Source organism: Talpa occidentalis, unplaced genomic scaffold (genome assembly GCF_014898055.3).
Source record: "Talpa occidentalis isolate TD23 unplaced genomic scaffold, MPIMG_talOcc4v2.1 talOcc4.5, whole genome shotgun sequence".
Taxonomy (NCBI): domain Eukaryota; kingdom Metazoa; phylum Chordata; class Mammalia; order Eulipotyphla; family Talpidae; genus Talpa; species Talpa occidentalis.
In genome coordinates, this window is record NW_023604861.1 from 10,184,690 (window position 1) to 10,204,441 (window position 19,752).

General features: G+C 44.2%; 1 protein-coding gene and 2 long non-coding RNA genes across 4 annotated transcripts in view; 2 read left to right on the forward strand and 1 right to left on the reverse strand.

The window, feature by feature from the left end:
- The window catches only part of CLDN10 (claudin 10), a 92,850-nt gene extending 77,885 nt beyond the window's left edge, over positions 1–14,965 (reverse strand). Inside the window, exon 1 of the mRNA XM_037528794.2 lies at positions 14,548–14,965. Within this exon, the coding sequence (XP_037384691.1) occupies positions 14,548–14,761 (214 nt within the window). The 5' untranslated portion in view covers positions 14,762–14,965. The remainder of the gene's footprint in view (positions 1–14,547) is intronic.
- The window catches only part of LOC129146845 (uncharacterized), a 32,083-nt gene that overhangs the window by 8,385 nt on the left and 3,946 nt on the right, over positions 1–19,752 (forward strand). Inside the window, exons 2-3 of one of the 2 annotated variants that reach the window (XR_008554122.1) lie at positions 17,387–17,485; positions 17,620–17,730. This is a non-coding gene — a long non-coding RNA (uncharacterized LOC129146845). Of the gene's footprint in view, positions 1–481; positions 1,048–17,386; positions 17,486–17,619; positions 17,731–19,752 lie in introns of those variants that run through there. The other variant, XR_008554121.1, reaches the window with a different exon arrangement.
- On the forward strand, positions 4,150–6,147 carry LOC129146846 (uncharacterized). The gene is made up of 3 exons (XR_008554123.1): positions 4,150–4,269; positions 4,872–5,016; positions 6,055–6,147. It is a non-coding gene; the product is annotated as an uncharacterized LOC129146846 (long non-coding RNA).

A 19,752-nucleotide genomic window follows, 5' to 3' on the forward strand; every position in this document is an offset into this window, starting at 1 on the left:
ATTCTCCCCCACCCACCGCCCCAACAAATTCAGGTTGTGGTTCTACTGCTAGGCTGGTGAGCACTCAGATCCAAAGACAGATTGTCCCACGTTTGCTGTTTGCAGGCTGTTTCCACAGCCCCATGTCTTAGTCGGGGCTGCTGTCACAAAGTAGCACAGACAGGGGGGCCTGTAAGCTGTAGGCACTTATTTCTGACAGTTCTAAAGGTTGGAAGTCCAAGGCCAGGGGGTCAGCCTGTTCAGAACCCTTTTCTTATTTGCAGAATCCTCCTATCTCCACTTGGTGGAGAGGGAACTAGTGAGCCCCCTGGAAACCCTTTTGGGCATGAGTCACTGCTCCCAGGCCACCACCTCCTCATAGCATCACATGGCGGGTTAGAATTTCACATATCAGTTTTGGGGGGACACAACATCCGGCCATTGTACCCCTGGGACCTAAGCTCCCTGACTTTGTTGTCCTTGCTTTCTGCTTTGTCTCCAGTGCCTGAACTTGAAGAGCACCAAGGAGGGGCTCCCCTGATGTGTGTAGGCTGAATGAATGTTTCTGCTTAAAAGAAAGTTGGATCCAGTGCTAAAGACCAAGAAAGAGAACTTCCTTGTTTTATCAGTGACTCTTGTGACCCCTGACTTCCTTCTGATGCACGCCACCTGCCCTTCCTTCCACCCGCCCACCACCCACTCTCCCATTCATCCATCCTGCATCCTGCTCTGAATCCGCCTTGTTTTCCTGGCACTCTGCTGGTAGTTGGAGCTGTGGAGATAGAAAGGGTAAACTACAAGGTCTCCAGGAACACACAATCCCTGCTGTAAGAGAGGATTCTAAGGCAAAAAGAGAAGGAACTGACACATCCCAAATATAAAAAACAGAATTAGCAGCGTTCCAGAGAGAGGGGTTTAGCATTTATGAACCTAGCGCTGTCCCACACCAAAACCAGGGTGAGCAATAATCAATGCCACAAGTACGTCCTTGGGGTTCTGAGGCAGACTCCTGGGAGGTGGGGACAGTTCCCTCCCAGGGTAACAGCGGGTGGGGGCCCTGAGGCAGAAGAAGACAAGGGAACCCATTCCTTGGAGGCCCTTGGCTTTGCTTGTCCATCTGGTCCCTGGGGAGAGAAGGGAGGTGCCTTTCTAACTGCAGTGGGGTTACTTCCTGCCCGAGGCTGTCCCTGTGGCCTGTTTCCCTGGAACTAGAGTGAGTCTCAGGCTCTGGCGACCTCAATAAGATTTATAAAAGACAGGATGAGCTCAGGAGTCATTAAAGCCTCCGGAAACTGGAATATTCTCCTCTTTCTCTGCCTCCAGGATCTGGGCAGTGCAGAACCAACTAGAGAGAGAAAGTGAGAACCCCAGTAGCAAAAAAAAGAGTCTGTTAGCCAGGAATTTCTGCAAAAGGAAATATATATGTGTGTGTGTGTGTGTGTGTATATATATAAAAGGAAATATATATGTGTATATATATACACATACGCACACGTACGCATATTTAAATATATATTATATATAATATAAAATATACATATATTTATAAATTCCAACTACAACTTATGTTTGGAATTAGGCCCCAAACTATCCTTCTGCTTTAGCAAATCACATACTGTCTACAGAGACGGATGGCACTTTTGTCCTCATTTTCTATTCCAAGTCACAGATTTTTACAGGAGTCAGGTTTTGTGAAAGGGGCGAGGACCTGACACCACAGCCCCCGCCTGCCATCCTCACACTCTACCCCGGCTACCACCATCTCCACTGAACCTCTAGGACACGGCAAGGGTGTAGGGAGGACAGTGTTTCCTTCCAAGCTGCAACCAACCCCATAAAGGATGGAGAGGGAGAGGAACTGCACCCCTGATCTGGCCTCAGCCGCCTTTAGGCATTTGAAGAGGCACGCAGGGCCCTTCCCCAGTCTTGGGGTGCTGGAACACGCCTATCTGCGCGGGAGGGAGGGAGAGAAGGCGATGAGGCAGAGGTAGGACTGTCTAAGGCCCCCTGGAGGAATGTGACCTTGAGGGAGCAGCAGCGGTGCTGGGATCCTGTGTGGGAGAAGCTCCTGCACAGTGATGTTGTGGTGGGGAGAGGTGCGCCCATGGGTCTTTTGTAAAAGCCGTCTGGTGTTCACCCTTCATGTGTGATTAAGTAGAAGAGAGGCTGAGGGGGTCTGACCTGGCAGCTGTGAGTGGCGTGACTTGAGCCAAGCTGTAGCCCCATTGAGCTTTGATTTCTCTCCAAAGGTAACAGCAGGTAGGGGATGAGGAGATAATTGCCTACTTTTCTAGGGAAACCTAGAGGTACTGATGGCAGGAGTCCCTGGAAAAGTCTAGAGTTTCTGCCTGCAAACCATTCAAATCAAGCATTAAGGTGCCAGTATTTGTTTCCATGGACGAGTGTAGTGTCAATCGTAACTTTAATACACAGGGAAATTAAAAGAACCGGAGCTGTAAGCCAGGTTTACAAGTTTTAAAGCATGCTGTTGAAGGAAAGAATCAAGATTTAGAGATAAGAAGACCTGTTAATTTGAGTTTATAACAAAAGGTAATTGCAAATGTTTGAAGAAGTCACGAAGTGCACTGGAGTCGTGGGATGCATGTGGGGTCAGGGCCCAGGGTAACTGAGAAAATCCTGACAGGAAAAAATTCAGGAGGGAGGGAAACAACTTATTGTTAAAAAATGACTTCCACTCCTCATCTCAGCCATTTGGGTTAAAGTAAGACACACGAAAGAACAACTCTCTCCAAAGCAATCATCCTCAGACACGTTTTGTAATATAGATAACCCAAATGGTCCCAGGCTATCTCGAGGAGGTTATGGCATGTAATTTAGTCTGCTCTCAGTGAATGCACTTTATGTTTACCTTGCACTTTTTACTGAGTTGCTCACAACACGCATAAACTTGAACCTCACAGAAATGGTCATGCCTTCCAGCCGCTCTTTAGAATCCAGCAGATGAGGAGCTGGAGAGGTCTTTTTTCTGCTGACCGTGGTTCCGCATGGCTGGATGATTTATGGACAAGCCCAACAGCCAAATCCATATCTCAAAGTCATTAATTACCAAGAGAGGGACTCAGCCCAGAATCACTCAGAGGAGAGAAAATTCCTCAGAGAGTGAGTGTTCAGAGAATCCCACCTATCAGAGTCATTTGAATCTTTTTGTGACTTCTCTGCTGCTCCCTCACAATCAGGCTGTTTCTGGCCATCCCAAGGGAACATTGTGAGTGTCCCTGAGATTTTTCATAATGTTTGTACCTAATGTATTTGTCCATTAATTGCTCAATTTTTAGGCATCTTGCACGCCAGTTTTTAAACAGCCATTAGAAAGAAAGCATGTGAACACAGAATTAAATCTATTAATCACAAAGGCCATACATACTCAAAACCCATCACTTCCTAAATTATTATCTATGCTCTTGAGGTTTTTAAATCTATTGTTGCTGTAGAATTGTGTGCTACTGAGAATCCTTCCAATTCTGCATTTAGTGACATCCCATGGAGTGTGTGAAATTGCCTTGGTAACCAACCCCAGATAAATTCTAGAATCGATCTTTAAAGAGTTAGTTCTAAAGCTCCTAGTAAAAAAAGTAACTTCCTTTGAGAATCAGCCTGATTCCCAAAGAACAAAGAAATATCCTACTAAACGCTTTCTCTTTTGAAGAGTTCTCTAGAATGTTTTGCCACTTCATCATGCTGTGCTTCTGGACAAGGAGAAATGTGGACCCAAGAACTATCCAGATAGACTCAGAGCAGCACCAAACACAGTAACCTGGAGAAAGTGTCCATGCCCTTGTTCCCGATCACTCGACTCAACAAAAGCTTTAGTAATTCAGCATATGCCTATAGCACAAGCAGGGTCTGCTTATCAGTAAGGGGTAGAAGGAAATTGTTTTGTTTTTTTTAAAGATTTATTTATTATTTGTTTATTTATTATTTATTTATTTATATAAGCACTGGGTACAGCAGAAGCGCGGGAAGGTGAGAGAATTCACCAGAGTCAGAGCAGGGAGCAGAGCAGGCAGAAGGGTGAAGTACACTGCTGAGGGGAGCAGCGGGCGGCAGGAGAGGTCTGCGGGCCATGTGGGACCCTCCTCCGGTGGCCAGGGAGCAGCCGGGGATCGAACCGGCGCTGCAGAAGCTGCAGGCAGCTTCGCAACCCAGCGCTCAACCACTGCGCCACCAGGGGAGGCCCTAGAAGGAAACTGCTAAATCCCTGCCCTCCCGGGGAGCATGATCTAGAGGCTGGGAAAGGCAGATACACCAGTATCCACAGTACAGGCCATGGTAAGAAAAAGACCAAGTGCCATGGGGGAGGGGGGGTGGATGGAGACAAAGGTCCCTTCCAGTTCAAAGATTAAAAAGGTTTTGCATAGGACATGGCATTTGAGGTGGAGCTGAAAGAGGAGAGAAATGGGCACCATGAGGGCAGGCATTTGCCCGGCGTGGAGGCAAGGACTAGGGGAAAGTGTAAGCACAAAGTCCGGCTGGATGGCAGGGACCTGGAGAGGAAAGTCAGGACTGTTTTTGATGTTTTGATGGGTTCCTGCTGGGGACTCGCCCGCGGGAGTGCTCCATGGCCGAGCTGTCAAATGTTCATGTTCAAAAGTCACACAAGCTGGCATTTGAATCCTGACAGGGCCACCTCCTCAGCCACCAAACGGAGCCAGTTAGGTCACCCATAGAGAGAACACGGTTTTCAAAGGGTCACTCGGATTCAACGAGACTGGGTGTCAGGTGTGCGAGGCATGAGTGGGCACTTGCTAAAGGCAGGGGGATTAAGTCCAAGGCTCTTCCTTTCAAGGTTGATCTGGTCACCTTGGATTGCACCAGTAGAGCAAGGGGCGGAGCAGAAGACACATCTGTCTAATGTCTGACCCCCATCTCAGTCAACAGGGAGAGCCTGGAGGCTGAGCCCACACAGGCACTTGGCTGAGCCAGAGACAAAGCCAACTCCACCCGCAAGATCTGGAAGGTGACAGCAGCATCTCAGGCCTTGGCAGTTGCCCTGTGTGGGTGCTAGAGAGGAAGCAGGTGTGCATTGGGGTGAGGGAGGTGGGGGTGGAGGGGTGGGGTAGTGTCCTTTAAGGGAGCAAGAAAGTCAGGAGTGGGCTATGAGGACAATAACAGAGAAGCAGCGTGGAAGTCAGAACACAGGCTGAGAAAGCCTGGGGTCAGCAGCTCAGGAAAAGCAAGGAAGACAAATCCTCTGACTTCGAAATCTGTAGGCGAGGAGGGGGAACGGCAGCTCTGCGCCTGGGTTTAGAAGCAGCCATCCTTTGCCAGTGCAGGGCGGCACATGCTTCGTCATTTGGGACCCCTGGAAATGATTACAGAGATCACCTTGGTCTGCTTCCCAGTCAGTGCAGGAAGTGTTTCTCTCACCTTTCTCGCATAAGCAATTCTGTAAGATTTTTCTAAAATGCCAGGTTCCATCAGGTGTTCTCTTCTCAGAATGTTTCAAGAGCTTTCCAGCTCCTGCAAGACAAAGTCTAAATCTCTTTCTAGAAGGTAAAGGTCCCTTTGCCAACTCCCCTTTATCTGTTGGGTTGTCAGAAAAGTCATGACGTATTTTTTGTTTGTTTTTCAGACAAAAATGCATCATGACTTTTTTACCCAATATATCTGTAGCTTGATTTTAACATCTCCCTGTACATCTTCTGTCCCCTTCAGCCTGCTATGTTTGCTGTTCCCTGATGCACTTGGCTCCTTCCTGCATTTTGGTCTTTGCTTGTACATGCCAAGCATTGCTCTAAATGCTGTACACAAATTAACTCATTTAATGCTCACCACCACCCTCTGAAGTAGATGATATTATCCCCATTTTATAGATGGGGGAACTCAAAAAATCAAGTATTTTGCCCAGAGCTATGCAGTTAATAAGTTGCAGAGCTGGGTGAGTCTGTAGCCTGAAATGCCCTGTTTTCTTCTTCTTGGCAAACTTCTATCCATCTTTCAAGACAGTTCAAGCGCTAGCTCTTCTGGGAAGTCTGCCCACCTCCTGCACTTAGCTGCCAGATAGCACTTATCATTCTGGGCTAATTGTTTGCTAAATGATTGTCTCCCTCCAAGAAGCATGTCTACAGAGGATAGGCCCGATGCCTGTTCCTCGCTGAGTCTCCAGAACGTCTATGCTGTGCCAGGAATCCAGTGAATGCTTTGATGAGCGAATCATTCATGAATAAATGAATTAACTCTTTCTGGGGTTCCTTTTGTAATTGTAATAGGGCATCAGAGTCATTTGCCAAATTATCAATCTTTGGTAATCAATTTTTCCTATAATGCCTATGGAGACTTAGCCAAACCTTAATTGTAGACCTGCTGTCTCCTGAAAATCAGCTCACCTATCCTGAACTCTATTAAGTGCAATATAGTTTTCTGCAGTGCTCTGGAATCACCCAAAAAATGCACAGTGGCAGGAAGCTTTCAAATTGCTAATCGCAGCACACTACTTGCTCAGAAGATGTCCCTTGCATGTATCTTCTTTAGGATGAGAGTTAGTCTAAGAGTTAGTGATGGAATCTATGACACACCACGTGTGTGTCAAGTGGGCAACGAGCAGAGAGGGGGCGATGAAGGCTGGGAAAATCAAACTGAGCCTTTTCTACACAAAAGACTGCATTTTCCAGGAGAAAACAAATACTGAAAAGCAGATAGCCACGAAAAGCGCAAAGGAGAGGTCCAATAGCAAAACACTGGCCTGCTGACCTCTCTGTGCAAGCAACGCCAAAGCATCTAGTATCCACACTGTGGTAGCTGTGCTAACTTATTTTCTGCATCCCAAAGTTCTGGCATCCAGGACCTCCTTAAGGACAGGCAGGGAAATGACTCCTCCCAGGGTTAGCCAGTTCTATGAGATAACAGGCAAATGCGCCTTTCACATGCAAATCAACGAATGCAAAGCTTACACACCAGCTACCTCCTTTATCAACCTGTTACTCCTCCAGCCACTATTCCTCCACCCTAATCAACCCAGGGTCAGACACAGGACTAAGCCTGGGAGCCCAGAGCTTGCTAAAATTATTCAAACTAGCCAATCCTAAGCCTGCTTAGCCTGACTCCCCTGTCTCACTCCTGCCATGCTTTCCTCTGCATCTCTGCCTCCTCCCCAGGTCCCTTGCATGGCCCTGCAGTGCCTCCTGCTCCTGGGAGCTCCAAGTATAAAAGCTTCACAACAGCGTTTCTGTGCCTGCATGTTTTATTACATGCAATTCCAGGGATATTAAAAAACATATACTTGTCTGCTTCATATAATAATTTTCCCTGGTCTTCCCTACAACTTTTCAAAGTATCTTACTAGATAGCATCACTGTTCTCCTCCTACATATAAGAAAGGGAAACAAAGTAAATTTAAGCAATTTATCCAAGGTCACTCAAAAAAATACTTGACAGCTGGGATTTAAACATAGGCTATGAGTCTAGTACAAAATGTTGAACATTTCCCCCCAAAAGATCTACAGGATACCATACACTGTTCCACATCGGTTCCCCTGTGAACCTCAGTTGCTTTGTCTGTGAAATGGAGACTATGGAAAACCATCTCATAGATGAATAGGATAATGTATGTGAAGCCGCTTTGCAAAATAGGAAGTAGACCACATGTTCATTTAAAAGCTATCTGAGGGGCCTCTCTGGTGGCACAAGGGGTTAAGATGCAGCACTATGAAGCTATCCACAGCCACCACAGCATGAGTTTTGATCCCCAGCCAGGGAGCTGCCCACATGGTGCAGCAGACCTCTCCTGATTCGCCCGCTGCTCCCCTCAGCAGTGTATTTCAGTCAATCCACCTCTTCTGCTCCCCGCTCTGTCTCTGGTGAATCCTCTCACCCCCCACACCTCTGGCCTGCACCCCAGCTCTTGTATGCATAAATAAATCTTTAAAAATAAATATAAAATAGGGCCTCCCCGGTGGCGCAGCGGTTGAGCGCTGGGTTGCGAAGCTGCCCGCGGCCTCTGCGGCGCCGGTTCGATCCCCGGCTGCTCCCCGGCCACCGGCGGAGGATCCCACATGGTGCGCAGACCTCTCCTGCCACCCGCTGCTCCCCTCAGCAGTGTACTTCGGTCCTTCTGCCTGCTCTGCTCCCCGCTCTGGCTCTGGTGAATTCTCTCACCCTCCCGTGCTTCTGACTGTACCCAGTGCATGTATAAACAAAACAAACAAACAAACAAAATAAATAAATAAAACATGCCTCTATAAAATAAAAAATAAAAAAAAAAATATAAAATAAAAGCTATCTGATACCAACCTTTTGTTGCATGTTCAAAGTCATCTTTAAAAACAGCTAACTCATGATCATGATCGCTGTTCTGGAGAAAGTGCTTTACTTTACCATTTCATTAAACTCTCACAACAACCCCGTGGGGTTAGCTATTAATATTCTTACTTACAGATGAAATGATGGAGACTTTGAAAGATTAAGTAACCTGTTCAAGTCTGCATAGTTAACTTAAGCTATGCAGAGTCTCCTAGTCTGCTCAGGTTTCTGTATCAAAATACCATAGACCAGGGGCTTAAACCACAGACATCTTTTCTCACAGTTCCAGAGGCTGGGAAGTTCAGGTCAAGGTCTGCTGGGTTGGTTTCTGGGGGGGTGGTTAAGATGGTTGCCTTCTTGCTGAGTCCTCATGCAGCAGATGGAGAATTCTCTCTGTGTGTGCTTGTGAGGATATGAATCCCATCAAATCAGGCTCCTACCCTGATGACCTCAGTCAACCTTAATTATTTCCATATAGACCCTATCTCCAAAAACAACCATTTTGGAAGTTAGGGTTTCAAAATATGAATTTTGTGGGGGCTCAATTGAATCCATAGCATGGAACTATGATTGAAATCAATCTTTTAATAGTTTTCCCCAGTCCTCAGGTCTAGGAATGTTCGAGTAAAACTTTGTCCTTTTTTGGCTGTCTAGCCTAAGAACATATCATAGGTTTGCTGAAAACCTATATTCTGATAAGGAGTCTGCAGCAGCCTCTCCACTCCATTTCCAGTGGATGCAAAGCATGATTGACATAACAAGCCAACAGCATTGGTAACAGGTTGACTTCTGAATGTAGAGTGGTCTCACCTTAGTTGGTCGAGCAAATCCTAAGCATAAACTATAGACTGACAAGTGCAATAACCTTGACATCATTGTAAGTAAGCATAGGATATGCAACAAAGAATCTTTGGCATCTTTCTATTCGGTTTCAGATTCCGGGAAGCAAAAGGATGGAGCAGAAGGAATAGCCACCTTTCTACTGTTGACATGTGAGCTCAAGGCATTGAGAAAGGCACTTTTTTTTTTTTTATAGAGGCATGTTTTTTATTTATTTATTTATTTTGTTTGTTTGTTTTGTTTATACATGCACTGGGTACAGTCAGAAGCGCGGGAGGGTGAGAGAATTCACCAGAGCCAGAGCGGGGAGCAGAGCAGGCAGAAGGACCGAAGTACACTGCTGAGGGGAGCAGCGGGCGGCAGGAGAGGTCTGCGCGCCATGTGGGACCCTCCTCCGGTGGCCGGGGAGCAGCCGGGGATCGAACCGGCGCTGCAGCCGCGGGCAGCTTCGCAACCCAGCGCTCAACCGCTGCGCCACCTGGGAGGCCCGAGAAAGGCACTTTGAGTAATGTTTGCTACCCTTCAGGTGAACTTCCCTGGGTCTGGCAAGGTGTAAGGCACTTTGCCTATGTTATCTCATTTAATCACTAATTAACAGCTAGGAAAACTGAATTAGAGGGAGATTAAGACCTTTAGTAAAGAGTGAGTCCATCAGACTCCGAGGCCCAAGCTCTAAACAAGAATTTCTCAAACTTTTCCAGGTATGGGGGATACCTGGATATGTTAAGATGCAAATTCTGATTCTATTTTTCCAATGGTGGGCCTGAGATCCTGCATTTCTAGAAGCTTCCCTGTGATGTAGATGCTGCTTGTCTAAGGGCTAACAACACTATAAACCATGTGCTTCTTGAATGCCACCATAAATAATACAGCTTTAAAGCTGCTCCTGTCCCCTACGTGGGTACATGTGACTCCTCCTTACTGGATTTTATACCCTTTGTCTCTGTATATAAATATGTATACATATATATATATAAACTTTGCATAAAAGGCAAAAAAAAAAATAATACAGCTCTTCTGTTTGTTCTGGAGCCTTCTTCCTTTGCCAGAGCTTGTTGAGATGAGAGATTCCCTCTACATGTCCTTAGTGTTACAACTTCACTTAGTGAACAAGTCCCTCCCCACTTACTCAATTCACAAACCTTCACTGAGTACCTGCAAGCGTCAGTTACAGTGTGGGTACCAAGAAGAGCAGGAGAAAAAAGATCAGGTCCCACCTCTAAGAGAGGAGCTGTTGAAGGAGGCAAGCTGTCCTGAGAATGGCTGATGTGTCCATGGAAGGACACCTGGATGCAAGCAGACTTGGGATTCCAGCTCCAGTCCTGGGCTGCTTTGGCAAAAGTGTTGCCCTGGCCCGGCCCATCCTTACCCTATAGGCATGGACTCATTTCACATTGTACCGTCCAGTTCTCCTGGCACAGAGACAGTTTCATGGGGCTCATCCGTCCAGATTCTACCTTGAGAATACAATTCACCTACCTCGGGTCACTGATTGTATCAGTACACATTATAAAATAGCACCATTTTTGTTGGGACACGAATACATGGAATGTTCCTTAGACTTATCTTTGGGATGAGAACTGCCAAAGACAAAACCTGTATTTTCCTATGTGACTTAAATAACTTGATATGCATTTGGAACACAGCAAGGGATTATTCTGAAATTTAAATTAACTTTAGCCTGATTAATGAAATTAAGTCTCAGAGAGCAGAGTCTGAATCTTAAGGAATGGACACCTGAGATTAAAGGTAAATCCTTTCCAGTGGAGCAGAAAACCATCAGATGTGTTATTTGTGAAAGATTTTTGAAGCACAAAATTATTGAAATCCATTTTTCCTCACTGATACTGTTTTATTTCTATCTAATTTTATTACTATCATTTGAGATTCATTTATTATAGTTACTAAATCATGAACTAAGGCACATTCTTCAACTAGCAAGATGTGGCCATTTGTGGTAGTTTAAACCTGTTTTCACGCAGATGCAGACAAGCTCCTCAACATTCAGGGACACAGAAAATCAGCCAAGATGACAGACAAGGAGAGAAAAAGAAGGGCTAGTCCCATCAACAGGGATAGGACAGGCGCCTTCTGCTGCTATAATTCTTTCGTGGGGAAACATCTTGAAGTTCTCAAGTTGAACTTTAGGTTGAAAGATACTTTGAGAGATGCTTGGAGTTTCATTTTCTTATAGGAGGAGAAAGTTTAAGAAAGAGACACAGAGAGCTTCATTGCAAAACAAGGTCTGATAGCCACTTCCATAAGGGTGCCAGAACTTGAAGCTCATTCTCCTGAAAGGTAACCCAGTGATTTTCCCTTTTGTTGCATGAGCTCAAGCCCTAAAATACTCCTCAATTCCTCATACCTTTACTTTCTTCCTGAAACACAATTTCGCCCTTCACAAACTCTCACTCATTATTTTGCTCATTCAGTCATTTGGCAAATATCCCCCAGAGCAATGCGGGAAGCACTGGGAGGACACAGCCAGTCGGCCCCTGTCTTTAAGGTGATCGTGACTGAGCTTTAATCCCACCCAGCAGCAGTGCTCTCTGGATCCAGCCTTTCTATCAGAAATGACTGCTGCTCTCCCTGGGAGAGAGACTGTGCTTTCGTATTTCTAACCTCCCTATTAACTTCATGTAAGAGAAAACCAAAGCAGGATGAAGGAAGAAACGTGCCTGTAGTGGGTATTGAATTGAAAGACAGTGAAGGGCTTTGGAAATGAAGTTGAAAGTTGCGGGGCTGTGATGAGGATTGAATTACAAGTGTCCTTATGTATTTTCCTGACCTTTATGTCACAGAACCAGAGATGAAGGGGGCCTGTGTATTTCACCATAAATAACAGTGACGACTCCTGGCCCAAAGAGGTTTTAGATGTTTAAAGAAGGGAATCACTGTTGATCTAATGGGCCCCGGGGCAGCTAAGGGGTTTGCAGCAGAAGGAATGGTTCAGCAATGAAGTTATACAATCAGGAACAGGGAACAACAACACAACCTGGCAACCTGGAAAGGTTTTCTGTTTTCCCTTCTTACAGGGTGCTTCAGTGTAAATTTTTTTTTTCTCAAATTGACAATACAGGCTTAAATCGTCTATTGTTTCAAAATGTGCTATCACCATGTCATTCCTCATGACTTCTGAGTTCTTGTCTCAATTTGAAATTGATGTGATATTTGAGAGCCCATCAGCATAGGAGGTGTTCCCATCCCACTGGTACCTTCTCAACTAGGAATAAGCAAAAGCAACCAGCACCGTCAGCAGTGATCCCAGGTGAACAAGGACATCCAAATTTGCGAGTTCCCACTTCCTTTACAAATATAAATCAGTTGACATTGATAGATTTCAACGGTAATCTGCATCTTTAATGCAGACTTTGATTCAGAATAAACAAAGTGGAAATATGACGCTATATTAATTTTATACATTCAGGTGAAGCATTGTTAGGCGACCAACTTTTTATAAGGACCTCTTTTTTTTTAAAAGATTTATTTATACAAGAACTGGGGTACAGGCCAGATGTATGGGAGGGTGAGGGGATTCACCAGAGACAGAGTGGGGAACAGAACAGGCAGACTGACTGAAATACACTGCTGAGGGGAGCAGCGGGCAAGACAGGAGAGGTCTGCTGTGCCATGTGGGCATCTCGCTGGCCGGCCGGATCGAACCCCAGTTGCAGAGGCTGTGGACAGCTTCATAGCGCTGTGCTCAACTGCCTGAGCCACCAGGAGAGGCCCTCGAAGGTCCTCTTAAGTGCAGGGTACACAGCAGCCTGTATTACATTGCTTCTACTATTGAGAAGCAAAATGAGGGGGATAATATTTGGGGTAGGGGATATTACTTGACCACCATCAACACTATTCAGTAACAAGACCTCTAATTCCTTCCAAGATGTATTTGGGAACGTGGCTGTTGGCTCACACAGAACTCTGCTGAGTTCTCTAAGCTGCTTTGTAGCTAAGGCTGAATGCCTGGTTCTTACAATACCTGGATTTCATTAAGGATAGAGAATGAAGGGTAATAAGACAAACCATTTATTTTTAAAGATGAACCGAGTAAAGACAAAGAAACGCACTTACCTACAGGCCATATCTTCTGCTTGGTCCCCAAGATGAGAATGAGCCAAGAGGGGGACACAGAGAAAGAGTAACCACAGAGGGTGCAGACTGACCCCCAAAGCCCACAGAACACTCTTCTCTTTTGTAAAATCCGCTGTGTACTTGGGGAGCCCTCTATAGTAGAAGGAGCACTTTTGAAATATCCCAAAAGAAGTTTAGAAGCTGGGACTGAAGGGAGACGTAGCGTCGACTCCTCATACAGGCACTAGGGAAAGGCCCTGCTACTTGGAGGCTTAACTGGGGTAACCAAGCTTGAGCATTTCCGTCGACTGTAATTAGAAACTTCTGGCTTTTTAAGTATTCTCTCTTTATCCTTTGGCACGCACGGTAGACCACTGACATGATACTTGACACAAAATCTCATAAAATATTATGCTTTAGTAACTTCCTAGTTAAAATTTCATTTCATTTTCTTTACTGGGGCCAAGGTACAGTTTTGCCATTTGGTTGTGAAAAGTCGGTATTTTATAAAATACCAGGGGCAATGTTAACATAATAAGCCCAGAACTTGCGTCCGATTTGTAAACGTATCAAGCAGGCAGAAAGCAGAGGCAGATAGTGATTGTTAAAATGACATAAAAGCAAATAGCAAATAATTGTTTCCCTGGGGGTATCCTGAGATATGAAAATGCCTTTTTAAAATATTTTTCCTTCTTTAAGATACATATGCTGGTAATAGGGTTTCTAATATGCATGACATTGAAGACTTGCCTGCATGTTTTACAAATAAAACCAAGTAGCCAAGAGGGAAGAACACAGACATTTTCCTTCACAAAACTCCTTGTGAAATGTTCTCTTGCTCTATTTTATCACTAAACATGATAAAGAAAATTTAGGAAACCACTCTGAAAATGGAATTCCTCCTCACTCCATATTGTGCATATCATCATATGCTTCTGTCACTAGCAATGTTATATGTTAATACATGTGTGCGTGTATATATATACACATACGTGCACATATGTGTGTTCCAGCTCAGGTGACTCAAGGCGTTATAGGAATAATGTCTGATTTGCTTACTGTATGTGCACACACGCAGGCACGTAATTCCTCAAGACACAAAGCAAACAAACTAGCAACATGTCAGTCACTTCAGCCTTCTTTGCCATCTATTATTCACCCTAGGACTTTCAAAAAGGTCCAGAAAGTTATTCTTAACTTTCCTTTGCCAGATAAAAGACACGACTTAATTTTCTGCCAACATTCATTCATCCCAACCCACCCTAGGCAAATCCAGTCACTTCCATGAAACAATCTTGACAGAGTTAACCTCTGACTAGAGACAGCTGCTACTGCCCTAGAGTGAGGGAAGAAGGGACACTTTACTTCCAGCCCAGACCAGGTTGTTATATTTACCTTCTACTTTGAAGATCGTGAAGTGGGGCCGGCAGTGGAAAGAGCCCAGGGCGTTCCCAGCACAGTTCATCCACAGGCCCTGATAGACCCAAGTAGCGGTTATCACCGAGGATGCTCGCGTGGTCACTTTCCACTCATTGGACGCCGTGGCAGCCACCAGCGCTCCAAAGCCGCCCACGCCAGCCACCAGAGCCGGGATCTGTGCCCTGGACATGTCGCTCAGGCTTCTCTGTGACACCGTCGGGACGGACGCCTTGGTGGTCTAGGCTTGCTGAGGCCAAATAACACTTGGACAAGTGCTACGGCAAGTTAATGTGGGTTGGTGACAGTTCTTCATGCTTGGATGGTCTGCGGGGGCACCAGAATTTGGGAGAAAGGCTGATTGACCGATGGCATTTGACAGATCCCTTAAGATGATCTTTCTCATCTCCTACATGGATATTTACCAAAATTTTATAGCTGAATTTTAAAGCTTTTGATTTCGCAGATTTTCCACCCCCCGGCACCATAGTTAATGCTTAATTTTCTGTTAGCTTGAAGCTTAACGAACCATGCACCTACCAGATATTACAAAGTACAAATTATACAGTAACAGTTGAGGGCTTATTGGACCAATTGCTTTAATCGGGCATATTTTTTGGATCTGTGTATAAATGGAATCCTATTGAAGATATTCTTCTGTAACAATTTGTTCACACGACTTGATAGGTGTTCAGGAACGGAGCTATCGTTCATTAAATATTACAACGGAATACAGTATTTCAGTAAATGACTATATTACAATCTATTTGTTTCCTGGACATGAACATTTGTGTTTTTTTTTTCCCTCCCCCTTTCTCCTCAATAACAATTGGTACAGCTATAAACATTCTCGTACACCTGTCTTTGCGGGCTTGTACACGGGGATATATCCCAGAAGCAGAATTACTAGAATGTAAGAACTATTCCTCATAAACCTTCTAGATAATACTAAATTGCTTCACTAAATAAGTACTCAAAGCAGAGTGTGAGTCCACATTGCCCCACTTTATAACACTTGATGTTGGGTGTTGCCAGAACTGTTGTTTATATTTTTGGTCATTCTGATGGACATACAGGTATCGTATTATGATTATCAATTTATATTTTCTCACTAGTCATGAGGTTGAGTTTCTTTTCATGGGCTTGTTGTCTCATTGTGTTTTGTGTAGGAAACTATAGAAAAGACATTTGTGGTTTTTGCCCATTTTTATGCACTGACTTGTTTGACTTTTTGTCATTTATTTTCAGTACTTTCTGTTTTCTGGATAATCATATGTTGTTATTTATAGTGCAACTATCTTCCCCCACTTTGTGGTTTGTCTTTGTATGACCATTTGATACAATCGAAATTTTAATGTGTCAAATGCATCAAACTTTCTAAATAATTGGTGCTTTGGAGGTCTTAAGAAAAGCCCCCTCAGAGATAATAAATATATTGCCCTTTACTGCTGTTTTCAAAGTTTTTGTCTTAACATTTCTGTTCTGTCATCATTCCATGATGATTTTCTGTGATTTAGGATTTGGGATTTATTCAGAGCCCTTCATTTTCCCACATCCGCAGGGTTCCTAAGAGTATTTGGGAGTCATAGAATGTTCTAGGTGGGGAAAGAAAGGCAGTTGCAATCAGTCAGCATTTCTGTGTAAGTGCATCTAGCAAATTACATAGCGAGATCTCACAAGAAAGAGACCTGACTGTCCACGATGCCAGCATTTTGCTGTGCTTTCTTTTCTCATTCTGAATAAATATTTGCCTTCACACCTGCCTTTGATTTTCTTCTTCTTGAGCCCCATGAGACATGTAGGTAACTTGTGTTATAAACATGGAGACTCCTGGAGGCTTCTGGTTCTCTCTGAGCAGCAGAACCTGGATTTTCAGTGAAAATAACTTTTTCTGCTTGATTCTTCCTACCTAAGTCTGAACTTGCCCCCAAAATTTGTCATATGGCTATAAAACACGACAACTACACACATGAAAATGTCTTACTATTGAATTCAATTTCTAATTTCAAATGTGTAACAAATTAATTTGGCAGTTTAAATTAATTAATCTTTAATATTAAATTGAAGGAATGTTCATCTATGTAATTTGCTGCTCAAATAATGTAGTTAATATTCAGAATGTTTCAATAGGGTGAAAATTTCTCAGAAAACTTTTTGGTGTTTTTGGCCAGACTGAGGAGTTCGCACTCAAGAGAAAGTCTTTAGATGTCATGCAAGTTACATGAAAGATCTTTCTCCAGCTCGTGAAGGCACCTGAATAAATTATTTTGCCATCAGTAGTTAACACCAGAGGGCCTCCCTGCTGGCACAAGGGGTTAAGCACCACACTATGAAGCAATCTGCAGCCTCTGCAGCACAAGTTTGATCCCCAGCCTGCCAGGGAGCAACCCAAATGGTGAAGCAGGCCTCTCTTGTCTCGCCCTCTGCTCCCCTCTGAAGTGTGTTTCGGTCAATCGGCCTGTTCTGTTCCCCACTCTGTCTCTGGTGATCCTCTCAACCCCCACACCTCTAGCCTGTACCCCAGCTCTTGTTATGCATAAATAAATAAATCTTTAAACAAAAAAAAAAAGTTAACACCAGAGAGAAATGTATGGGTTTGGCACCAAAGGTGTTGACAATCTGAACACTCAGCTATGCAGTGTGCAACATGTGGGTTCCATTGTGAAACCAAGACAACTAACCAGGGTACTTTCTTCCAAGGGTCTGTGAGAGGATAGTTTGGAAATTATAGAATTTTCTTTTTCCATTCATCAATTTAGTCCAAAAGTGTTGGCCTTCCTGGACTGCCTTTACCATTCTCTCTTCCCATGTTTTACAGGCCCATTTTGTCTGAGTTCACCAGGATCTGCCAACTTCCCAGTTCCTGAAATGAGCCACTCCAAATAATTTGACTCCTACTTTCAAATAACGCTCATAGGTACGCAAATGAAATTTTAGTGGTTTTGAGTATCAGATATAACAAAATGGAAAGAAAGTAAATTTTTAGACAGATGCTTTCATTGTAGGTCTTGAATTATGTGAGAAAAGTCATCTTTTTATGCTTGGATTTAGGTGACAGATCATCTCTAAGCTCTTTGCTCAAGATATCCCAGCCTTCAGATAGTCGTGAGAAAAGAAATCTGAGAAATGGTGAGCTTGCAGACACTGAGCAGAGAAGAACAGGTAAGAGGCTTGTTCTTACCTCTCTTGGAGAAACTCTCATTGACAGTAACAAGAGTTCTTAATCACTGTTGGTGAAAGCTATCAAATCTCTATTTTTCTGATATAATACTAATGCAGTTTCGAGCCATGATTGTAGTTTTACTGCAGGAAATTAGAGAATGCACTGCCTTACCAAATGTGCTTTTACTTCGACACACCCATTTTAAAGTGGCTTTCAAAGCAAATATAATGGACCCATTATAAGCAGTCAATTGAATAGAAGTCTGCTAAAGCCATTAGTACTGGGATAAATTAATAAAGCAACCAAGCCAGGATGTGGCAATTTCAGAATTGCTTTGTTGAATTATGTGTCGTTTTATTCATCAAACAATCTGATGCGTGCTACCAGACCCAGAGGAAGAACCAGAGAATTCAGATGACCTGAGCTGAAGTTTGTGGGACACCATTGTCTTTGCCCAGTTCTTACTTCCTACTTTCAAGCTGGTCAGTTGAATTGCTTGATTTGGACTTTACCCAAAATGAAACAACTCATTACTTCCTCCTCATAAATAAACAAACAAAATTAGGAGGAATTGTTCCAAGCACTCTTGTTTGCAAGAGTTGGGCAAGATCTTTCCTTTGGGGAAGACACGTGTGAGCTGGGCTGGTTCTCTTGATGTTTGATGTTGCTCCAATCTGCCCTGGATCACCCAGTATAATAGAGACCCTTTGGGTCTGTCCCACCTGTGCATCCCCAGGGCGGTGGGTAGGAGCCCCAAGCTAGGCTGACAGCTCAGTCTTCCATCCCTGAACCACAGCATTAGCATAATCGCCCTGCAACTTCAGAGGAGACGGAACATTAAACCAGTGACTGGTCTCATGTTCTGCTCCTAATTGAGCGGCAACACGGTAGGGATCAAATACAGCAGAGATGATTACACAAAACCACCATACACACTCCTACCCCCAGTCCTGAGGCTCGCACAATGCGGTTCTCTTTCTCTTTATTGTGAAATACAACAAATACACCAGAGAGTGTCTCAACTATAACCTACCACGCTGCTGTGACTGGATGATATTCAACCTGTGGTTACCAGGGGAATTCCGGCTGTCCCCATTCGAAAGACACTTTGCTCTAATCCTCATAAATAACCTGCCCACTGGTATCTAACATTTGCCTAGAAATTCTAAATCTGTTTCCAAATGGTTCTTCTTCCTGGACATCACTTCTCTAGACCAGGTGTCTGGTTCCTTATTTCTCAATATTGGGTCTGGGAATAATTTTTTTAAGCACTTGCCAGACCTCTGTCCTTCTTTGTTGTCATGTGTGAACACAAGCTTGCACATTAGTTACTCAGGCAGACTCTCCAGCTCACCCCACTAGGATGCAAGTCCAGAGAGTTTACTCCAGAACTGTGTGCAGTGTCTACACCTCCCTGCGCAGACAGAGAAGCGAGGTATTACAGCGTATGTTGCTATCAATTTGTCAGCTCGCAGACATCTTCCTTCACTTCCCTTGGGAAACTTTCTGATTCCTCTAGGAAGATTAAGACAAAACAAATGTTTGTGCTCATTCAATGTTTTTGTACCACTTGTCAATTCCTCTTAAAAATGAATCCTCATCTCTGAATCGTGTCAAAACCTCACCCTCTTGCCACATATATTTGTAAATTAATATGAATTGTAGTAAATTCCAGGCAGGGTTTTTTTTTTTTTTTTGAAGATTTTATTTATTTATGCATTTAAGAGCTGGGGTGTAGGCCAGAGGTGTGGGGGTGGGATTGTGGTGGTGAGAGGATTCATCAGAGACAGAATGGGGAACGGAAAAGGCAGATCTACTGAAATACACTGCTGAAGGGAGCAGCGGGCAAGACAGGAGAGGTCTGCTGCGCCATGTGGGGCACCTCCCTGGCCGGGGGATCAAACTTGTGCTGCAGTAGCTGCAGATAGCTTCATAGTTCTGAGACTTAACCCCTTGCACCACCAGATTATTACTGTTTGTTTCATGGTCTCTTCCACATATTGTAACTATCTTTAACATGT